The sequence below is a fragment of the Caloenas nicobarica genome, chromosome 8 (genome assembly GCF_036013445.1).
Source record: "Caloenas nicobarica isolate bCalNic1 chromosome 8, bCalNic1.hap1, whole genome shotgun sequence".
NCBI classification, from domain to species: domain Eukaryota; kingdom Metazoa; phylum Chordata; class Aves; order Columbiformes; family Columbidae; genus Caloenas; species Caloenas nicobarica.
In genome coordinates, this window is record NC_088252.1 from 21068346 (window position 1) to 21089570 (window position 21225).

At 59.2% G+C, this 21225-nt stretch overlaps 3 protein-coding genes across 4 annotated transcripts in view; all 3 read right to left on the reverse strand.

The window, feature by feature from the left end:
- Positions 1 to 283: 283 nt before the first annotated feature.
- On the reverse strand, positions 284 to 5098 carry LOC135991482 (PHD finger protein 13-like). Its single transcript, XM_065640166.1, has 5 exons — positions 4964 to 5098; positions 3429 to 3521; positions 2681 to 3296; positions 2310 to 2348; positions 284 to 2200 (listed from the first exon to the last, which is right to left on the reverse strand). The coding sequence occupies exons 1-5, from the start codon at positions 5093 to 5095 to the stop codon at positions 1974 to 1976; spliced, it is 1107 nt and encodes a 368-aa protein (XP_065496238.1). The 5' UTR covers positions 5096 to 5098; the 3' UTR covers positions 284 to 1973.
- Positions 5099 to 5765: 667 nt separating this feature from the next.
- Positions 5766 to 17242, reverse strand: ABCF3 (ATP binding cassette subfamily F member 3). 2 transcript variants are annotated; one of them, XM_065640019.1, is made up of 21 exons: positions 17111 to 17242; positions 16755 to 16902; positions 16383 to 16462; positions 15939 to 15991; positions 14044 to 14141; positions 13805 to 13927; positions 13263 to 13529; positions 12976 to 13056; positions 12382 to 12441; positions 12007 to 12063; positions 11777 to 11799; positions 11090 to 11145; positions 10742 to 10942; positions 10496 to 10572; positions 10228 to 10272; positions 9761 to 9893; positions 9038 to 9126; positions 8764 to 8855; positions 8050 to 8182; positions 7585 to 7672; positions 5766 to 6695 (listed from the first exon to the last, which is right to left on the reverse strand). In XM_065640019.1, the coding sequence occupies exons 1-21, from the start codon at positions 17181 to 17183 to the stop codon at positions 6537 to 6539; spliced, it is 2136 nt and encodes a 711-aa protein (XP_065496091.1). In that variant the 5' UTR covers positions 17184 to 17242; the 3' UTR covers positions 5766 to 6536. The 2 variants fall into 2 exon arrangements, with proteins under 2 accessions (XP_065496091.1, XP_065496090.1); XM_065640018.1 differs by having other exon boundaries at positions 15939 to 15994.
- An 807-nt stretch (positions 17243 to 18049) lies between these two features.
- AP2M1 (adaptor related protein complex 2 subunit mu 1) overlaps positions 18050 to 21225 on the reverse strand; it is a 28514-nt gene continuing 25338 nt past the window's right edge. Inside the window, exons 8-11 of the mRNA XM_065640319.1 lie at positions 20612 to 20747; positions 19779 to 19876; positions 19521 to 19632; positions 18050 to 19172 (exon numbers count right to left, since the gene is read on the reverse strand). Coding sequence (XP_065496391.1) covers positions 19038 to 19172; positions 19521 to 19632; positions 19779 to 19876; positions 20612 to 20747 — 481 coding nt within the window. The 3' untranslated portion in view covers positions 18050 to 19037. The remainder of the gene's footprint in view (positions 19173 to 19520; positions 19633 to 19778; positions 19877 to 20611; positions 20748 to 21225) is intronic.

Here is a 21225-nt window from a genome sequence, read left to right on the forward strand (position 1 = left end):
GACAACCCTTTATGTGAAGAATTTTTTCCCGATATCCAATCTAAACCTCCTCGGGACAACTTGAGGCCATTTCCTCTTGTCCTGTCACTATGTCGTATCACTTACGAGGAGTCAGAGGACAGCAGGGCTGAGCAGGATCCCCCACCAGGTCCCCTCGCAGCCACAGCAGGAGGGAACAGGGGAGCACTGGAGTCCATAGGGACCCAAGACCCAAGGCCAACAAATATGCCAAAGTCACCACCGTTATGGCAAAAGTACTTTATTATATACATAAGACTCCAGCCACACTCCACAGGGCAAGGACCAAAATTTGCTAATTTACATATCAATACAAAGTAACTATAAAAACATAAAGCACTTTTGGGGCCCAGGCTTTCCACAAGAGGAGAGAGGCACAGGGACGAGCCTGAGGACTGCTGAGTGACAGGGGGCTGCCCCACACCCTCCCCCAGCTGTGGTCCCACAGTAACCAGATGTGCAAGTAGGAAAGAACCCAGTTAAGAACCATAGTCATGGGGACTGGCAAGTGGGGCCTGTCCCGCTCCCTGCTGCAGGCAGTGGTGCCCCAGGGGCTGAGCCAAGTGTCACCAGGACAGGAGCGGGGTCCATGTTCCCCAGGGAAAGTGCAGAAGGCACATGGGCCAGGGTCTTTGGAGGGGCTGTGAGGAGGAGGCGGGATCCAACAGTTAGTGCACGTGGGGCCCCAGCAGATCACACACACACACACACACCACACACAGGGGACATGGAGAGGGAAATGCCTTCCACTGCCAAACTTAACGGGGGACCTGGAGAGGGCACGTTCCGTGTCTCTGGAGCAGCAGTTGCATAGCAGAAGGGGCTCAGGGCCCGCTCTTGACAAGTCATCAGATTTCACTCTGTATGTCCAGGAAAAACAAAAACACAACCCAAAACCAACTGACTTCTGTGATGCAGGGAGTGCTTCCAGCTCAGGTCTCAGCATCCGGCTGGTGTTAAAGCGGATGCTCTACCAGACAGGCCTAAAGGCAGGAGATGGCCACAAGCTTCAGTTGTTTTAAACTGAAAAACATGGAAAGCTAACCAGAGCACTCTCCTGCTGCCCTTCCAAAGGGCTCCCAGCCCTGCCACAACCAGTTCTGAGGAGAACTTCAGTCTCCTACCAGGAATCCCACCCCTCTTCACGTAGAAGACCTCAGTGCAACTGGAGAACGTGAACCAAGGAGGGCTGCTCGGCAAGAACAGCCTTTGTAATCACCTGCTGGATGATGCCTTGCTGCTCCTGACCCAACAGGAGTATTGTGGGGCCAAAGGCACAGCAAATTAAACCAGAAGCACCATGGGCCAGGGGAAGGACCTCCCCTGTGCAGCCTATAAGGCCAATGAGCCAGAGATGGACGGCTCCACCACCACCCTCAAGATAAGGAGCCCCAGTCTGCTTCAGGTGTCAGCAGAACCCATGTCCCTTCCCCTCCTGCCCTGGAGGGCAGCACACTATGTGGAAGGAGCTCACCCTGGGCTGCACTTACTTGCTGAATGAGAACTTGGGTCACCAGGTCTTTGCCATTGCAGCCCACCCAAAGATTCAAGGCAAGGAAAGGAAAACGATGAGGAAAAAGGAGGAAGGGGAGTCACACCTCGGGATAAGTGTAAGCTTCCACCACACCACAGAAAAACTACTTGGACTAGGTTCTCCTCGGCTGCCCAGGGGGAAAGGCACTGAGCCAGCTTCGTGTGAGGACAGAGATGTTTCCAAGTGACCTAGTGCGCAGCTGGACCACCCTCCTCTCCCCCCGACACCTCTGGGATAACTGAGCTCCGTGGTCAATGCGATCCCCAGGGAGGACACGGGTGGCAGCCTCCAGGAGTCAGAAGTGCAAGGGGGACAGCCCAGCCTCTCCCCTGCCATTACTGTGCATTGATTGTCTAGCCAAACCGGGCGACAGTCTTCAGTTTAAAAAGGGGACCCCCGGCCACCCAGCTCTGGGGGAGCTTCAGTCACAGAAGCGCTTGCGGGGCACCGTCCGAGCTCGGTTCGAGCGGCGAATCTCCTGCTTGGCATCGCGGCATCGCTGGCAGATGAAAACCTCAGGCACGTTGGATTTGCGGATCTTGGCACAAGAGAGGTGGATCCAGGTAGCGCATTCGTTACATTCGATCATGGGCCTCCCTGCAAAGGGCTTCAGGCAGAAGCAGGTGATCAGATCCCAGGCATCATCATCTGGTCAGGGAGAGAGACACCGGTCAGAAACCACCTTACCAGCAGCAGGTCTGGCTGTAGCCAGACTAGCCAGTTCCACTGGTGTCCAATGGAACAGCCCCCCACTCACCTTCTGCTTTGGTGTTGGGAGCTGCTGCAAATTCAACTGCTGAAGTCACAAAAGGAGAAAAAAAATAAAAAAAAAAAAAAAAAAGAGAACAATAAAAACCAGATGAGCAAGACAGCCCTACACCCCACTTCAGACAAATTTCAGGTCTGTACCACTCGCTCTGCAGAACAGAGCTGCCAAAGAGCAGGCCAGCTCCCTGCCCCTGCTCTTCAGCCCTCCCAGGTCCAGAGGGCAGTCCCCTTGCTGGGAGAGGCTTGGGCCATCGACAGGCTCTCCCTGCAGCCAGCATGGGTGGCTCCAGCTGAGGTAGAGACAATATCTGGCACTGGCTGCAGCACAACAGGGCCCTCTGCACCCCCTTGGACACTCACCACTAAGCTGGGAGCTCCCTCTGCTTGCATCTTCCCCTTCACTTTGGTCCAAGGTACTACAAGAACTGGGGCTTTTCCTCCCTCCAGAGCAGAGGTCGTGCTCCTTTAGCTGAGGATCATCTCCTGCTGGCTTCTCGGTCCCCTGTGCTCCATGCATGCAGTCCTTCTCCTCCTTTATCAGCTCCTCCAGGAGGGAATTGGGCTGGGAGTCCCCAGCTGGGTTGAGGGAAGGCTCCAAGAGCTGCCCTTTCACAGGAGGCACCTGTCCCTCCAGCACAGCCAGCTCCTTCACTCCGTCCTGCTCTGCCCCAAAGCCCTTCCCAATGCTCAGCGGCACCTTCTTCTCCACCTCCTGCTCCAAAATTAGTTTCTTTGCTGGTGGTTTCTTCCGTTTGGTTTGCTGGGGCCGGACATCATAGAAGCCGGTGGGGAAGGCAGGGCAGCTCACGAGCAGGCTGTTGTCCACAGCCCCCCTGGCCATGGCACTCCTGCTCCTCCCGTCATCCACCAGGACATGGCAGTCGGAGGAGTGGGACGAGGCCCAGCTATCGCTGTCCTGAGTGCTCCCCGTGCTGTTCTGGGGACTCATGCTGCCTCCATGGGTCCAGGGCTCATTCTGCAAGAGAGAAAGATGCAGGACTAGCATGGAAGATCCCAGTACAGACATTCAGGGTAAGGAGGAAGGGGCTGGGGATGGAGCAAGACCCTCCAGGAGAAGAATTATGAAGCCCAGAGGAATCAGTCTTACCTCTTCAGGATAGGGGATGTAGCCTGCATAGGCCAAAACAAAGGTGCAGAACTGGTTGAAATCCTCCACGGTTCTCTGTCGTTTCTGCAACGGCTGTAACAAACGCCACGTGTCGATTAAACTCCCCGGCTACCCCTACCTGAGCTGAGCATCACAGCTGGCCCTGGCAGGCAGCCCTGGACCGCCAGGCAATTATACAAGCACATAATATTTAGGTCACTCGAACATCCATCCTTCCCCTACCCCATCTGCATCATCTGGCCCAACGGATGCAGCCTTTCCCTTTAAAACCCTGATCATGGGATGGGGCGGGGGGGACACAATGACGACAGGATGGGACACCCAGAAAGCAGAGCAGCCGCCTGGCAGAGCGTGAGTCAGAGGCTCGGGAGCCCCGGGGATGGGGATGTCCGCGCCCCCCCCGCCGCCCACAGCCGGCTGACTCAAGGCCGGAGGGAGAAGGCGCCGGCTGGGAGGGCACCGGCGATCTGGGCTTCCCCGGCTGCTCCCGGGTCAGCCGCAAGAGCCCGGCGCCGCTCGGGACACGGTCCCGCGGCACCGCCAGCCCCGCGCCGGCCGCGGGGGAGCACACGTCGAGCCCCCCCCGGCCCCGGGGACCGAGGGGAGACCCTGGGGCCGGGCTGCACAGCTCCCCCCGCGGCAAGGCGGCGGCGGCGGCCCGGCCGGGAGGGTAGGGGAGGGGAGGGCAGGGGGCGGCCCCCCCCGGCCGCCGCCCGTCCCCGCGCCGGGCACCTGATGGCTCCCAAGATGGCGCCGCGCTCCCGATCCTGCCCCGACCGGCGGCCGGGGGGGCGACCCCACCCCCGCACGCGGGCACTCCCCGCACGAGCAACACCGCACCGGCACGGGACCCCCCCCCCATCCCGGACCCGGCACGTAACAGCCCCCCCTCCGCGTTCACACGCGCACCCCGGCAGCCCCGCAGCCCCCAGCCCCGGGCCCGCCCCGGCACGCACACGCCGCGGAACAACCCGGCCACGCAGGTCCCCGGCCGCGCCGCCGCACCCCCACGGACCCCACGGGCCCCGCGTCCCGCCGCCGCACTCGCCCCCGCCCCGCGCCCCGGGCGCCATCCCCCGCCCGCGCCCACAGCCGCCCCCCGAGGGCTCCTCGCACACGCACAACCCCCCGCGGGCACACGCACAGCAACACCCCCACCGCCCCCGCGCACACACGGCGCCCTCCCCCCCAAGCCTCCCGCAGGCACGACCACCCCCCACGCACACAGCGGCCCCCCCCGCAAAGTCCTTCTCGACACACGACCCCCCCTCCCATGCACATACACAACTTCCCCCGCGTAAAAACACGCGACCCCCCCGCCCCGCACACACACACGCACGAGCCCCCCCGCGCACACGCAGACGAAGAAGTTCCCCCCCCGCACTCACAAACGACCCCCCGCCCCTCCCCCGCGGGCACCCCCGCATCCCGCGGCGGCCCCGCACCCCCGGCACACGCGCGGCGCCCCCCGAGGCCCCCCCACCCCCCCCTCCCGTCCCCGCCGCCCCGCTCACCTCCTCGGGCACAGGGGACCCGGGGCTGGGTACGGGGCTGCTCCCCGCCGAGCGCAGCCCCCCCCGGGGGAACGGTCCTCCCGGGGCGGCGACCCCGCGCCCCTCACCTGCCGCCTCCCCACCGGCGCTCATGCCGCCCGCCGGCCCGCCCTGCCCTGCCCTGCCCGGTGCGCTGGGTGCCGCCGCCGGTCGCAGCGAGATTCGAGCGCCGCCCCGGCCGCAGGGGCGGGACCACCTGGTGGCGGGGAAGGCGGGGGCGGGGCCTCGCGCCGGCCGCCCCGGTGGGAGGCGGGGGGTGCGGGGGGGCTGGTCCGTCTCTGCCGGCGCCGGGGGCGCGGGGGCCGCGGACATGGCCGGCCCGCCGGCTGCTGCCGGCACCGGGACAGCGCCGTGCACCGGGGCTGGCCACACCGGCGCCCCGCCGGGTCCCAGCCCCCCTGCCGCGGGCTGCCAGGGGGGCCCCCTGCTCTGCCCCCTCCTCCCATCCACCCTCAGCCCCGGTTTCCTGCAGCCCCCAAACCACAACCGGATCCAGCGCCCGCCTGAGCTGGCACCGAGCCGCCGCCTCACCCGGCTCCTTGTCCCCCGCGGTGGCCGCGGCCGCCGGTGGGACACGGGCACAGCTCCGCACAACCCACCCCGAGTACCAGCCACGCACCACGCAGGAGCCATTTAACTTGGGGAAACCCATCTAGGAAACACCTTCCCCCAGCAGCCTTGTGCTCTGGGCAGCAGAAGGACCACCCCCCCCCACCCATTCGAGCCCCACAGCCCGTAAGGAAAGAAGAGCGCTGCACCCACTGCGTCCTGGGTTTATTTACACTGCAACCTCTGTGGAGGCGGCAGGGAGGGGGGCTGAGCGAGCCCCCAGGGCAGCCCACCCCAGGGAAGGGAAGGCGGGCAGCGAGGCGAGGCGGTACCGGCAGTGCAGGGACAAGAGCGGGGAGCGGGGCCCCGGCAGAGCCGGGCTCTGGCTCCTCCGGCACTACAAACACGAGCCCCTGGGGAGGCCAGGCCAAGCCAGCCCTGGCTCCCAGGGGCTGGGGGAAGAGGCAGGGGTCACTTTTAGCAGCAAAGGCCTCGTTTCCCCCCAGGGCGGCAGAGGGGACAGTGGCATGGGGTGCAGCCTGGACTAGTGTTCGGCCAGTTAAACGCAAAAAAAAATAAAAGAAAGAAAAAGGCAGAGGGGGAAGCGAAGAAACACGGAGAACAGCTCCTCTCCTGCCCTCCAGAGCATGGAGCTACACCAGGGGAGGTCGGCGTGCGACACCTCCTTCCCTCCTCTTGGCAGAGCAGCAGCTCCAGGCGCAGCCTTTCCAGTGTGCCCAGCGCCAGGCACAGCCCCGGCCGATGGCAAAACCCCGGCCACGCACAGCACCGGGCTCCTGCTCCCCCGCTGTCCTTCCGCCCGGCCCCGGGAGGGGAGAGCAGTTCAGGTGGCAGTTCGATGGCACGGCTGACGGTCCATGCGGGCAGCAGCGTCCTCAGCGCTCTGCCAGGCACAGTTGGGATGGATGCCGAGGTGGGTGAGCTTCACGCTCCAGCCCCCAGCGCAGTCCAGCTCCCGCCTCCCTTATAGGAAACCCTCCTTGCGGAACTGCTCCTTCAGGATGTCTCTGTACTGGTCGAAGCCACCCTCGATGCGGGTCACGGTGGCATTCTCACACACCCACAACTCCTGGCACACCAGGCGGATGAAGCGCTCATCGTGGGACACCAGAATTACACCCCCCTGCCAACACACAAGGAGGGGAAAAAAAGGAACTTAGTGGAGCGCAACACAAGGCCCAGCGCTGGCGGCATGGGGACATGGGGATCCTGCACCGCTGCCTGTGCACAGAACTTCACATTTCCATCTACTCCAGGGAAAACTGAATGATATTTCACCAGCAGGGACCTAATCCCAGCCTTTCTTTCCCTCAGGGGACAAACAGCTGATATATGGACAAAGCATGTGCAGCAGTAACGTATTTCACCTCTCCTCTTGGAAGGCGAGTGCAGGGCTTGTTACTGGGTCTCCAGGTCTGTGACAACTGCAAGGATGGAGATTCCAGGTGGAGTCAACGACAGTCAAAAGGTGGCTGGGCAAAGCCCCAAGAAACCTCAGTTAAACTTTTCTTTCACAGGAAAACTGCCCCAGCCTGAGCAACTATAAAACAGTGAGAACCAGGTTGATCACAGCGGTATCTGGGGGCTGTGTCTTTGGAGACTGGCCATAAATTGTGCCTCAGGAAGAAGCGAGAGGCCCCACGGCAGGGCTGAGTGCTGCATGCAGCACGTGAGAAGTCACAGGGTATAGGTGACCGGTCAACATGGGGGATAAGGTGCTCTCTGGTCTGCTGTTGCCTCTCTCAGCCACCCTTAGCCAAAGCCAGCAAGTGAAACAAACCATCAGGATGAATGGCTAAGGCAGAAACACAACTGACTTCCCAACATCTGTCCTGGACCTGAAGCCACCTCTGGCTGGGGTACCATGTAACTTGAGCTGTAGGCTGCAGGAAGTGTTACAGTTTAATGCTAGATTTATGTTATGGTTGGACATGATGATCTTAAGGGTCTCTTCCAACCAAAATGATTCTATGATTCTATGAAAATGGGACATTTTGCCAAGGGAACCTCACCCGGAACTTATTCAGTGCCTTTGCCAGTGCCTCTATGGTCTCCATGTCCAGGTGGTTCGTCGGCTCATCCAGGATGTAGAAGTTTGGACTGCAAAAGAAGACAGCTCTGAGCATGCACTGGAGCAGCCCTGGGCTGAATCTGCACCCTGTCACACTGCAGTCACCTCCACCAGGCTGCTGCTTTAGTCACAGCCACAGCCGCTGGCGTTTGCCGAGATCCAAGACTGTTGTTGCCCAGCTCCAGGGACACCACTTATCCCTCTATGAGCCCAAATCAGCAGGAGAAAGTCACCTGCCTTCTTCCACACAGTCCCCCCAGGGTGACAACCTCCCTCCCCACCGAAGTCCCAAGGATGAGGTTTTCGCAGGGCAGCGGAAGGTCCCTGGACACCCACCTTTCTCCTGGTGAAGCAGGCTCCAGGGGTGAAGCCACGCAAAAACTAACAGTATGTCGGAGAAATTTACCAGGACATAGTCATCTGTGCAAAGGCCACACGGCTCTTCTGTCCTCCAGACAGGCTGGCCACAGGGCGCATGGCCAGCTCCCCTGAGACGCCGTAGCTCCCCAGCTGGTGCCGGTACTCCTCCTCCGTCTTCCCTGCAGGAGCATGTCACAACACAGCTGTGGCACACCTGGTGTGACACAGGGCTCTCTGTGCCACAGCCTCAGTGGGCACCGCAGCCAGGCAGCCTGTGCCAAGCCAGCACAGCGGGCCAGGTCATTCCCTCCCAAGCTGGGGGTTTGCCGAGAAAACCTGACTGACACAATCGGGACAGGGGCTGCAGGGCTGGTGACTGACTCCAGGTGACGCTGCCCCCAATTCCCTGTCACCATGTTATGAAATGTTAAGTGGAGAAGGGAGCCGGAGGTTTTGGCAGCTGGGAAAGGGGTGCCGATGCTCATTCTGTGGCCAGCAGGAAAGCAAGTCATCTGCCCCCAAAACCAGGCCACGGTGGAGCACCAGCCAGAGGTCTGCAGATACCTGGCTACCCCTGCTTCTCGTGGCTGGTATCCTGAACTCATGCTAGACGTGCAGAGTTAACCCAGAGCAGGTAGTATCCCTTAGGCACCAATGTGACAGAACCTTCTGCCCAAGGCCACGGAGTAAATTAATGCTGCTCCATGTGTGGCAAAGGAGACCTCAATGGTCCAGATCCCCTGGGAGCTCCAAAACTCACCTGGGAACTTTCTTGCCAGCAACTCTACAGCGCTGATGTTCAGGTCCAGTTGATCCACGTGGTGCTGGCTGAAATAACCGATCTTCAGGTTCCTGCAGAATGAGGAGAGATCGAGAGCTGGTACCAGGCCCTGAGACCACAGCACTCGCAGCTGCAGCTACAGGAAAGAGGGAACTTGCGTGGATGTGCAGGACCCGTCCCCATCACTCAGGCAGCCCAGAAGCCCTCCAGCTGTACCATTCCTCCAAACCCCCCAGCCCTCCCTACCAGGTACCTGTGAGCATGTCTGATCCCTCTGACTGGTGCCAGCTCCCCCATTAAGATCTTTAGCATGGTCGACTTGCCAGCTCCGTTTTCCCCAACCTAGAGAAGCAGCAGCAGCATTGGAGAATGTGAAACCCATGAAGGTACTTCAGAGAGGGGGGCAGTGATGAGGGAATTTCAGCTTTCTCGGATCACTGCGCAGCAGAAGGGGCAGGATGAGTCTCTAACCAGTGACTCCAGCCACCTGGAAGCTGCGTTTGTATCACTGACGAGCAGCACAGGCAGCAGCGCTAGAAGATGTTCCCTCCCGGCCCTCAAGCTGCAGGATTACCTGGTCCCAGCCTCACTTGCAAGCACAGAGCATCTCTCTGCTGCCCCACCCCATGCAGCAGGAGCCCCAACTACAGGCTGCTGTTGTCATCTAACAGAGCGTTACAGAGAAGATGGACTCAGTCTCTTCTCAGAGGCACCCAGTGACAGGACGAAGGGCAACAGGCACAAGTCACAAATTCTAACTGGTATTAGGAAAAATGTTCTGATGTTCCTCAAAATGAGGATGATCAAGTGCTGCAAAGGGACCCAGAGGAATGGGAGAAATACTCCTTCCTGGAGATAACCAGAATTCAACTGGACAAAGACCTGAGTGCCTGACCTAACATCAAAGCTGGCGCTGCTTTGGGCAGGGACCTCCCAAGGTCCCTCATAGCCACTGCTATTCTGCAATGCCACATACCACACAGATGCGAGATTCCAGGTCGGCAGAGACGGAGAGGGAACGAAAGATGTAGTGACTTGGGTCGTAATAGAAGTCTACTTCATCTAGCTGTAGGACTGGGGGGGAGAACTTCTCGAAGCCATCGGGGAACCTGGGAAAGCAGGAAGAGGTGAGAGATGACCAGGAGCTTCGGAGACTCTACTCCGAGCCCCCTGGGACAACCTTTGCAACCACCCAGGTGGCAAGTGGGGCTCCCTACCATACAGGGCCTCTGGGAAGGATGGTCACAAGAAGGGGACACGGATCTGCAGCCTTGGCCCCAGGCGGGAACCCAGGCTGAACGCGGTGGCCTGTCTGGGCTCCCTGTCAGAGCAAGGCTGGCCCACAGGAAGGGTTGGTTGTCCCAGATGGGACAGGACTTGGGAGGAGCTCACGTCAGAAATGGAGCCAGACGCCCTCTAAGCAAGGACTCAGGGGACACTTACTTCATGATCACCTCAGACTCCTTGTCCACAGGTTTCAGCTCTGGCCTGCAAGAAGAGCAGACACATAACCAAGGTGCCTTGCACTGGGGGTCTGTTCCCACACCAGAAGCCCAGAGAGAGCCTTCGGCCCTGTGACACCTCATCCTAGCCAAAGCCTGGATCAGAGACCATCACCCAAAGCCCAAACCAGCCCCACCTGGCACCTTGGGAAGCTCTGTTTCTTCCCACAAGCACTGCCCCTTCCCCACCTCCAGAGAGGAGCACTCACAGCTTCTCCAACAGCTTGAGCTTGCTCTGCACTTGGGATGCCCGGTTGGCGTTGTAGCGAAAGCGGTCGATGAAAACCTGCAAGAGAAAAAAGCATCGGAGAGCCCCAGGTCCCCTTTGGCCCCAGCCACCCCGCTCTGCTGCCAAACCTCTGCAACAATACAGCCACATCCATGGGTCTGGAAGCATGGAGAAAGGGATAAGGCTGAGAGAAGAGTGTCCCAGCACTATCAGCTTCTCCCAGTACCTGGATGTGCTCCCGGTACTGCTGCTGGGCTTCGTACTCTCGCTGCTGGTTCTTCAGCCGCTCCTCCTTGATCTTCATGAAGTTCTCGAAGTCCCCGCGGTACGTGTCCAGCCGCTGCGAGTGCAGGTGGATGATGTCCGTGGCCACCGCGTTCAGGAAGTTCCTGTCGTGGGACACTACGAGGATGGTCGACTGCCAGGTCTGGAGGGACAGTGAGAGGGAGGCCTGAGCATCATCCGGCCGGAGTGCAGGGCTTGGTCCCACCACCCAGCGAGGTGAAATACCAGCCTGGAGTAGATCTCCATCCCTCACCCTCGCTCTGGCTCGGGGCCTCCCACCACCCCCTACCTGCAGGTACGTTTCCAGCCACAGAATGGCCCTCACATCCAGCATGTTGGTTGGCTCTGAGGGAAAGAGGCACTGAGGTCAGGAGGGATGAGCATGGCTGGATTATGCTTTTTTAAACAGGAACAGCTAATGATCCATGGAGGAAGAGACCCTGCAGGGGGACCTTCCCCCCAGTTCAGGGGACTCACGCATGTTGGGTGCGACAGGGTGTGGACACAAGGGCTGAGGCTCAGCCAGAGACACTCCCCCGACTCCATACCAGTACCCAGACCCTGACGCCCAGCAGCAGCATCTCACCCGGACCCCCACCCAAGGTGGGCACGTCCCCAGGGAGCCAGCCCAGCCCCAGGGTCACCCCCTGTGGTGAAGTGACCCCCGCAGCACGGGCTGGCAGCCAGGGCCCATCACAGGGACAGGTGAGGGAAAGGGACGTGCTTGGGGCACGGTGACATGTGGATCACGCAGCTGGGGCACGGGGCAGAGCTCTGCCGTGCCCAAGCAGACTTCCCCACAGCACCGCCAGCTCTGCCCGCCGTGCCAGGGAGCACCGGCATCCCAGCCAGCCCGGCCCTGTCACGCAGGGCTATTTTGAGCAGGCAGCTAAAGGCCACGGCGTGTTCCCAACCCCAGCAAGGGCACAGGCAGGCCCAGCAGTGGAGCCGAAGGGAACTCACAGTATCGACTTACCGTCCAGCAGAAGGAGATCTGGCCTAGGAAAAAAGAGACATGGGTATCAGATGCAAAAAGAGCACAGGGTCAGTGCGGAGCGTGTTCACCACACACATGGAGCTGCAATGCCTCCAGTGCTCCCTGCCCTGAGAGCCCGAGTCAAGGGGACCGCCAGGGAGCACCCCTGTGCCTCGCAGCAGGGACAGCAAGGAGGGTTAGCCCCACAGCGCTAAGGCCTGGACACCAACCTGGCAAACAGGGCTCTGGCTAAGGCCAGTCTCATTCTCCAGCCTCCGGAAAACTCTCTGAGGAGAGAAGAGGTTGCAGAGAGGGGTTAGAGAACAACTCTGGGCTTGCCTGCCTGCCAGGCTCACTGCTCCCCTGCAGCCTTTTCGGCTCTGCTGTCACCCAGAGACAGCTTGTCCCTGCAGGGACCTCAGGCACAGCGCACGATCCATGGCCCAGCAGGTAGGTGGCTTGGCACCAGGGCAGGAGAGCACATCGAAAGAACTGGACCAGACCCTCACCCCTCACCCTCCCGGCCATAGCCGTGCCTGGGCGCTCGCTCCACAGCCTCTCCCCGGACCCATTTCTGTCTCACTGCCCAGAACCCAGTGACTTACTTGGTTGTCTGTTGCTGCATCTTTGCATTAAAGCCCAGGCCAGCGAGAATGACGGATGCCCTGGGGAAAAGGGGAGAGAGCTAGAGCCCAGCTACAGAGTGCAGCCGCAGAGCACAGCCTGAGGTCCTGGACCCACGGTCACTGTGGAGACCCTGCTGCAAGGTTTAGGGCCACTCTGGCACAGGGAAATTTCCCTGCACGCTCAAGAGCTTGGCTGGGAAATGCAGCCCAACAGTGCACAGCACCCACATGAAGTCCCAGGAGATCTGCAAGAAGCTTTCAGCTCTTTGGGCATGAAGAGAGTCAGTACCACCAACATCCCAGAAAAGTTCCTCAGACTACCAGGAACCTGAGGAGGTCTGAGAGGAGCAAGAGCAACAACACAAGCCATTCGGGACAAAAAAAATCCCTCCAGCTTCAAGGAAAAGCAAGAAGTGCGACAGAAGAAGAGACAAGAAGAGCAGTAGGGAGAGCCCTCTGTCCCCACATGCTGGATCCCAGGGCCACAGCATCACCCTTACACGTCCCATACCCCAAACCATTGCCCAGCTGTGGCCACGCCAACAGACAGGGGTGCCCACAGGACTGTCTCACCTTGCTGGAGCCTTGTCTGCCTCAATCTCCTCCAGCTTTGCGTAGATCTCCGTTAGCCTGGCACCTTCTGTCCCTTCTCCCCTGGGGCAGGATAAAGAGGAGTGTGTGGGACTGACCAGAGTCAGGGTTTGAGTGCTGGGAGAGACCAATCTCCCCAAGCAGGACTAAGGTGGGCAAGATGCAGCCCAGCCCTGCCAAAGTCCTTCATTTGAAGGGGGAGACCTCAGAATGAGCCCTTGTGGTCAAGAGGCCATAGAAGGGCTGGAAACTCAGTGGCAACATCTCACCTGCCAGCATTAATTTTGGCTGTCAGGTCCCTCTCCTCCCGCAGCAGGCTCTCACGCGTGGTGTCGCACTCCAGCACACTCTGCAGCGCCGGCGTCTCGTCCCCCGCCACCTCCTGCTCCACGTGGAGGATGCTGATGTGCGACGGGATGCGCAGGCTCCGGCTGGCGATCATCTTCAGCAGCGTGGTCTTGCCCAGCCCGTTCCTGCCCACCAGCCCGTAGCGCCGTCCGAACGCCAGATTCAGGTCTGCTCCCGCCAGCAGGACGCTGAAGCCAGAGAACAGGCAGGTACCAGGTCAGGCTGCCCCACAGAGTGGGAGAAAACCGGCAGCGGCCTGTCCCCAGCGTATTTCAGGCTGTGCTGGAGTCAAGCAACCATCACAGACTTCTCCTGCCCAAAGCCAACAGGGTCAGGTGCCCACCTCGCTTTCTGACCTTTCCCACACCCTTTATAATTTCTCAACCACCCTCTGATCCGGTCTTAATCCCCCACGGTCCGAAACCCCAGCCAGGATCTGTCCCACCTCCCCACCTGCACTCACCGCTCACCGAAGGACACGTCGAAGTTCTCAATGCGCACATCATATGACTTGTTCTTGCCTGATGACTCCATGCGAGTCTCCTTTTTGCTGGCAGCTTGGCTGGCAGACGCCTCCTCAAGGACGCTGCGGGCAGACACATGACAGAGAAAAGGGCTCAACGGGAAAGCTCTGGTACAGCCAGATCCCAGCCACGCTCAGCAGAATAGGCTGGGGATGTTCGAGGTGCCCTCCACACTCACAGAGGGCCAGACGTCTTCAGGGAATCCCGCTCCATCCTCTTGTCCTGCTTGGCTTTCAGCCTGGCTTCCGCCTTCTCCAGTTTCTTGGCATTCACCATCTGGGGAACAAATCAGAGTGTAAAGATGAGAGAGGATCTTCAGCAAAAGCCTCAAAAGCCCAGCTCCAGGAGAAAAGAGATCACTCAACCCCTCATGCCTGGAAAGAGGGAAGGGAGGGCAGGAGGAAGGTAGGACAGGGGACCTGGGACAGATTCAAACACATTTTGAGGGAGCTAATCAGGCCAGAAAGTCACTCCAGGAATTAAGTCCCAAATCAGCTGCTCATACACAACAGTCCTGCCTCAGCAAGGCAGAGGGTTTGGCTGACCTGAATGTACGGCCGGTTTCTGCAGTTCCTGGGACCTGACTCAGCCAAGTCACCTCACCAGCAGCAACGTGCTGCCCCAGTGCCCCCTCCGCAACACCCTCGCCCTGCACCAGTGCTCCCCTTCCCGACACCTTGAACTTTAGCCAGTTTGGAACAAACTCAGCTTACGCAGTGGATCAATCACGAGAGACAAAAAGTATTTAATTAAACCTGAAGACAAGAAGGAGCCAAGTATTTTAACCTGGCCTCTGGTCTTGGCCAGGCTCTCAGCCTACTCCAGCTTATTCCTGCATCAAGTTAAATATTTGTGGCTGACCAAGAACACTCCTAGATATTTCCAGGCAACTCTGCAGCCACCGGAGCATGTTACGGACCTGCATGCTAGACCGAGGAGTGTCTTGTTACTGGAGCTGTGACCCTGTACCTACAGACAGATTGAGTCACTGTGTAAACTACGCCGAGCTCCCTGAATCTCCCATTAAGACATGTCCTCCAGAACCTGGGAGACCTCCCGAGGCCTCCTCTGAATCTTCTCCAATTTTTCTGAAGATCCGTTTTTGAGTTGCGGACATGAGAGCCAGAGAGTGAACCCAGCAGCAACAACTCCAGTGCCAAAACCAGCAACAGCTTCCAGTTCTCACTCAAGACTCCCATTCAGACAGCCGGGGATCACGTTAGGTCTCAGCCTCCAAGCAAGGGGTTCTCGTCTTCAAAACATTATCCCAGTAAGGGAGAGCTCTATAGGAGACCAGCCTGGTAGAGAGACCACCCACCCTGTACAGATACCACTGTCCTTGCTTTGCAGATGCACAACTGCACCTCACCCCCACCAAAACCTTGGCACATCCAAGGCAGAGGGCAAGCCGGGTCACTCCTGAGCAGCCTTGCATTTCATCAGTAAAGACATTCCAATTTCCTCCAGGTCACAGAGCGTAACTGCTTCCAAACTTCCCTGCTCCTGCTCTTATTCATCAAACCACAACAACCCACAGCCCTTTCTAAAGCTGGGCTTACAGCCTCCCTGCAGCAGCTCTATGGAAAACGGCTGCTCTCTGCGATCTCCCCACCGGTAAGATCCCAACATCTGACCATCTGTCAGGATTTTCTCTCTCACTGGATACGGCAAGATGTCATCCTGGTACAGCCTGTTTTCTCAAAGGCCTTGCTGTGGAAGCCGAAGGTCCTGGTTAAAGTCAGAGAAGCTGCACTGTGAGCACTACCACTGCATCAACCACACTCTGAACTTCATTAAGAAATTACAGCAAAATAGATTTTGTCAAATTAACAAGCCGTTAACTCCTGTTGAGCCTCTTTACCAGACCAAGGTTCACAGTTCCCCAAATCACAGCGAACCTGACAGGGAGGAGCAGTACCCCCTGCGGCTCTGTCCCTGACTGGGACAGCCGCCCGTCCCGGCTGCTCCCTGAGGACGAGGTGACCGGAGCAGGACAGGGCACCTGCAGCCCCACCTGTCAGTTGCTCCCACCAGCTCTGCCGGCTTACGGAGGAGGGCACGGCCCCCACTTACTGAGGTCTGGCCTCTCTTCAGCAGCAGCCCCGGCAACAGGTCCACGCTGGCATCTGCTGCAACAAGAAGGTTGGCTGGGTGAGCACGTGCTCCAGAGAGGCTCCACAAACCGCTGCCTTAACAGCTGCCCACGGCCAGGCACAACTGTCCCCTGTCCAACAGGAACAGGGGACGAGAGGTGGCTCCTCTCTTTCCCCACCGGCTCACTGGGCGCTGCTGGGTGCAGGGAAAGCAGGGTGCACCGGGGAGGGGGAGCCCAAGGTACACAGTGATGGGGTGAACCGCTCCCCAAGGGCGGACGAGTGCTCGCTCAGCACCCTGACCCCGTGGCCAGCGCCAGGATGGCGGTGACACGTGGCGGTGACAGGAGTGGCGGTGACAGGAGTGGCAGTGACAGGAGTGGCGGTGACAGGAGTGGCGGGGCGTCCCCTGGGCACCACTCACCGTATCCATCGGTGATCTGGGAGAGCTGGATGGGGGCATCCAGCAGCACCTGGCTGCAGCGCTGGGCCCGGGCCTCGTCCCTGGGGAGAGGAGGAGGGTGAGCAGGAGGGCGAGCAGGAGGGCGAGGAGGAGGGTGAGGAGGAAGGTGAGGAGGAGGGCGAGCAGGAGGGCGAGGAGGAGGGCGAGGAGGAGGGCGAGGAGGAAGGTGAGGAGGAAGGTGAGGAGGAAGGTGAGGAGGAAGGTGAGGAGGAAGGTGAGGAGGAAGGTGAGGAGGAAGGTGAGGAGGAGGGTGAGGAGGAAGGTGAGGAGGAGGATGAGGAGGAAGGTGAGGAGGAGGGCGAGCAGGAGGGGGCGCGGGGCCGGGGCTCTCACAGCTGGAGGGTGCTGAAGAGGCGCTGGCAGATGTCCCGGATGGCGCCATCGTCCTTGGTGTCCTGCGACACCTCCCGCAGCAGCTCCCCCACCGCCTCCACCAGCTCGTCCACCGACTCGAAGTCGGCGCCGCTGCCGTGCAGGATCCCTGCGGGCACACGCCGCTGCACACCCCGCTGTCGCGACGGGCTGGGCCGCCTGTCGCGACACGGCCGGCAGGTGGTACCCGCACCCCGCCCCGGCCCCGCCGCCCCTCCGCGGCCGCCTGTCGCCACTCCTGTCGCGACAGCGGGGAGGGTGTCGCCACACGCGGCGGGGCGGGAGGCCGAGCCGCGGGGCAGGCGGGCGCCGCTCACCCGTCAAGTAAGCGAACACCTCGCCGTCCAGGTCGGGGAACTCGCTGCGGAGGATGTCGGCGCAGGACGCCATGGCGGGGGCAGAGCGGACCCCCCGGTGCCGCCGCCGCACGGAGCCCGGCCCGGCGGCGGAGGCGGAAGCGACGGCGCGGCCGCGGGGGCTGCCGGGAAGGGGGCGGGCGGCCGCCATGCGCGCGGGGGCCGCTGGGGAGTGGAGTCTGGGGCGGGGCGCGCATGCGCGGTGCCGGGGGCGCTGCCACGTGCAGCCGGTACCGGAACCGGAACCGCAGCCCCCGGGCCCCGCGGCCTCAGCCTCCGAACGGGCGGAGTCGGGCCGGGCGGAGCTGACAGCGCCTGCTGGCCTGTCCCACAGAGAGTGAGGTTTGGTGTTTGGGTTGGTTTGTTTGTTTTTCTTCTCCTCTTTTACAAAAGTCAAATGAGAGTCTCAGCTCTCCCGCCGCAGGCGCTGCACGGTGGTTTGTTGTGTTAGAATGCATGCGGGACAAGCACCCCCAGCGCAGGGCCAGTCACAGCTGCTTGTACCTTCAGGCACAGGCATTGGACCCTCCTGTCCCCAGCCCCCAAAAGCCAAGTGGAAAACTTCCATTTTTTTTCAGCTGCTCACAAGGAAAAGACACAAAGCTTCACTTAGGCAGAGAAGCCAGGATCACAGGCAGCTGGAGGTCAGTTGAGCCCAGCTGTAGGTTTTGGTAAGCCAGGCCTGGGGGGAAAGCTCTGAGCACCCACCTTTCCCAGGGAGCTGCAGCAGTGGAAGCAGCAGCTGGAATCCAGGAGCAAATGCATCACTTGTTCTTTTCACTTAGAACAGTTTGGGTTAGAAGGAACCTTCCAAGGTCATCCAGTCCAACCCCCTGCAATGAGCAGGGACATCTTCAACCAGGTCAGCACCACATATCCCAAAGAGCAGCACAAGCAGCCTTCTCGGTTCTACATACTTTATTAGATTCAGAGCTGGACAAATCACAAAGTGTACAAAATGGAGACCACACTACCAGAAGCAGGACTGTGGGTAGCAGCAGCATTCCTATGGCCCAGAAGCGTTTGGTAGAAGTGTGGAGAGGGCACGCTGGGGCAGGGGGCTCCTGCTGCCAACCGCATTTGAGATTCCCCGGGGACAGACCCTGTTCACATCCTGACAGAGCTCAGCTGACCCACACTCCCTGGGACAGAGGGGCCACATTTCCAATTTGTTTGGAAAGGACAGACTGGCTCAAGCCAGCAGTGGGTGGGGGTAAGCGCTCCGAGGACCTGCAATGCTGTGCCACCCACACACACACCAGCAAGAGTCTAAACCCTCATCTTTTTTGGTCACAAACCTTCCCACGGCAGGACTCTATACTGACGACTTTGCAAGAAATATAAGGTGGTGGTGGTGAGATATGGTGAGCCCCACCGTCTCTTCTGGTGGAGGCTCAAACTCACCACCCCAGGCATCTCAGACTGGCCAGCAACATCTACCACAACAGCAATAGCTAGTACAGAAGCCAGGGTAACTTCAACTCAGATTTGTCCAGTCTATGTTTAGGTCTATTCTACGAGTACATATGCACAAGAACTTCAAAAATACTAGGATATGATGCAAGTAGTGAGACACCAACAGAAGAGGAGTTTAATGGTGGACGTTCCCTAGAAAGACCACGAGAGGATGGGAGTTAGACTGGCCCTTCCCCACCCTGGGACAGGGAGCAGGACACTGACTGAGCCCCTGCGCACAACCGGGTTCTGAACTGCAGCTGCAGCGGGGGTGGTAACCGAACGCAGGCAGGCGAGTCCGCTCCCGAGGTGAGCCACAGGGTCTCTTGATCCGCATAGAGGGGCCAGGCAGATGTTTTCTCTGAATGTACTTGAAGACTGAGGAGAGGCGGAGGATGGCTTGGAGAAGAGGGAGCCCGCCAGCCTGCTGGGGCTAGCATCTGGTCTCGTAGATCCCGCTCCTGCCAATGTACCTCACCCATTTGATCACATCGTGGTCACTGTAGTTCAGCTTTGGCTCAAAGACTTTCAGGTAGCGCACCTTCAGCCCAGAGGGGGCAAACGGGACCTATTGAGAAAGCGAAGGGCAACAGAGAGCATTGGAACAGGGAGGTAAGGTGCTCTCCAAACACAAGAGTCAGAGGACCCCTTGTCTACACATCTAGAAAGGTACACCAGGGGCCACCACTGTTCCCTTCCCAACTCCCTGCATACATGGTGACAAGAGTAGTGGCCTTAAGGACAATTTTCTCCCATTAGTTTTGCTACCTGGCAGGCCTTGTGACTCTACTGAACACATGGAAGCTTGGGACAAGAAGCACTCAAACCTGTGCAGTTCCCCAAGGGCAGAAGAGACTGGACTGATAAAGCTTCTCTAAGAAGTTGGCTGCACCCTGGAAGGCAGACAGGGACTCACCTCAAAATTCATGGAGATCGGGGGCCGAGCCCACTTCTTCTTGTCATTAGTGGGCAGCAGCTCAATCTCCGCACTGATCTGGGATTCCTTCATTCCAGCCATACGTTTTATCCTGTCAGAGAAAGCCCAGAAGTGAGGAGGTGCCTGAGTTTACTCTCCCCTTCATTACACGTGCTCAGGGCAGACAGGAGCACTGAGAAGACTCTCCCGCTCCAAGCCCTGCCCTTGCAGCACCCCAAACCTGACGCGCTCACTTACTTCCAGACAATGGCGTTCTCACTGGCCTTGTACTTCGCCTTCCCTTTCATACAGATGACTTGCACTCCACTGGTATTGAGGGGCGTTGGGATCCGGACCTGGACAGCAGAGTCTGGTGAGCAGGGGCAAGGAGGCTGCAGCCCGGGCACTCCGTGCAGTCTCAGGGAAGAGCAGCTCCTCCCCGGAGAGCACAGCTGCCATCCTGGGCCCCTTGGGCTTTCCCATCACAGGGCCCAGAGAACATCAGCTACCACAAGGCATCCTAGGCTAGCTCTCTGATTTCTTGCTTTGCAGCAAAGACTCAAACACATTTTTCAGAATCCACAGCAACCAGTGAGGAACAGGGCAGAGCTCCCCAGTTCAGACTGCAGATGTTGAGCAGGAAACCTGGCCAGTGTCAGCCGGGCTGGCCAGGGAGGTCTGGCTGCACCAGGCTCTGGGCAGCATGGCTCTGCAGCAACAAGCTTTTCCCAGAAGGGGACTAGGCTGCAAGGCCACCGTTAGCCCATCTTGCACAGCTCGCAGCCTGCTGCCTGACATACCATCAGATCATGCAGACAGAAGAACATGAACTTTTCACAGTGGCCAAGACATGAAGTGAACAGTTGCTGCACCTCTGCCAAGGGGGCTGTGCAAGTGAAAGCAGCTTCTATCTCCCTACTCCAAAGCAGTTCCCTTCCACAGCACAGCAACACCACGTATCTGTGGGACCTGCAGTTCTCTTGTAGTCCTGTACAAGCTTGAGAACTCATATCTGTGAGGACTCTGCAGCAGGGGACAAAGTAGAGGCACAGTTCCCAGGCACGGGAAATGGTAAGATTTTATTCCCTTACCTCTATCTTCTGGGCCAGCAAGGAAGGCTTGAAATTTGATTTGATCACCACCTTCACTTCTAGCTTGGTCCGACCCACCTCCCGCACCAGCGGGATCACACGGAAGGGAAGGATGATGTCCTTAGTGGTTCGGTATCTGCAGGGATGGAAGCAACAGTGAACTCTGAGGAGGAGTTAACCTCCCTTACAGTCTCAAACTGTACCACTTCTCTAAACACACAGCCTCTGCATACAGGGAACAGCTTAGAAACATCAGCCAGAAAGGGAGCCAACCCAGAAGAAGGCAGCAGTAAGTTCTGTGCTGCTCTAGGGCAGTGATGGTTTCTTGACTCCCATGTTTTATATCTAGTTCCTGCCACTGGCTCTGTTCAAGGACACCAGTTTTAAGCACTAAAACAAACCCCAGATACAGCAAGCTAAAGGCTATGGAAACCCACATCCAACAGTATGGTTGTGGCAAAGAAAACCATGCAGCTCAGCTTCTACCACATTTGTACCAGAAGGATTTGTGGGGCACTCTACTGATTCCACTCTGAAAAGAAAGAAGGCGAGTGCCTATCTGTTGGGTGCTCAAGTCTACCCGAGAGCAGCACCACCACCACAGCAGCAAGCAG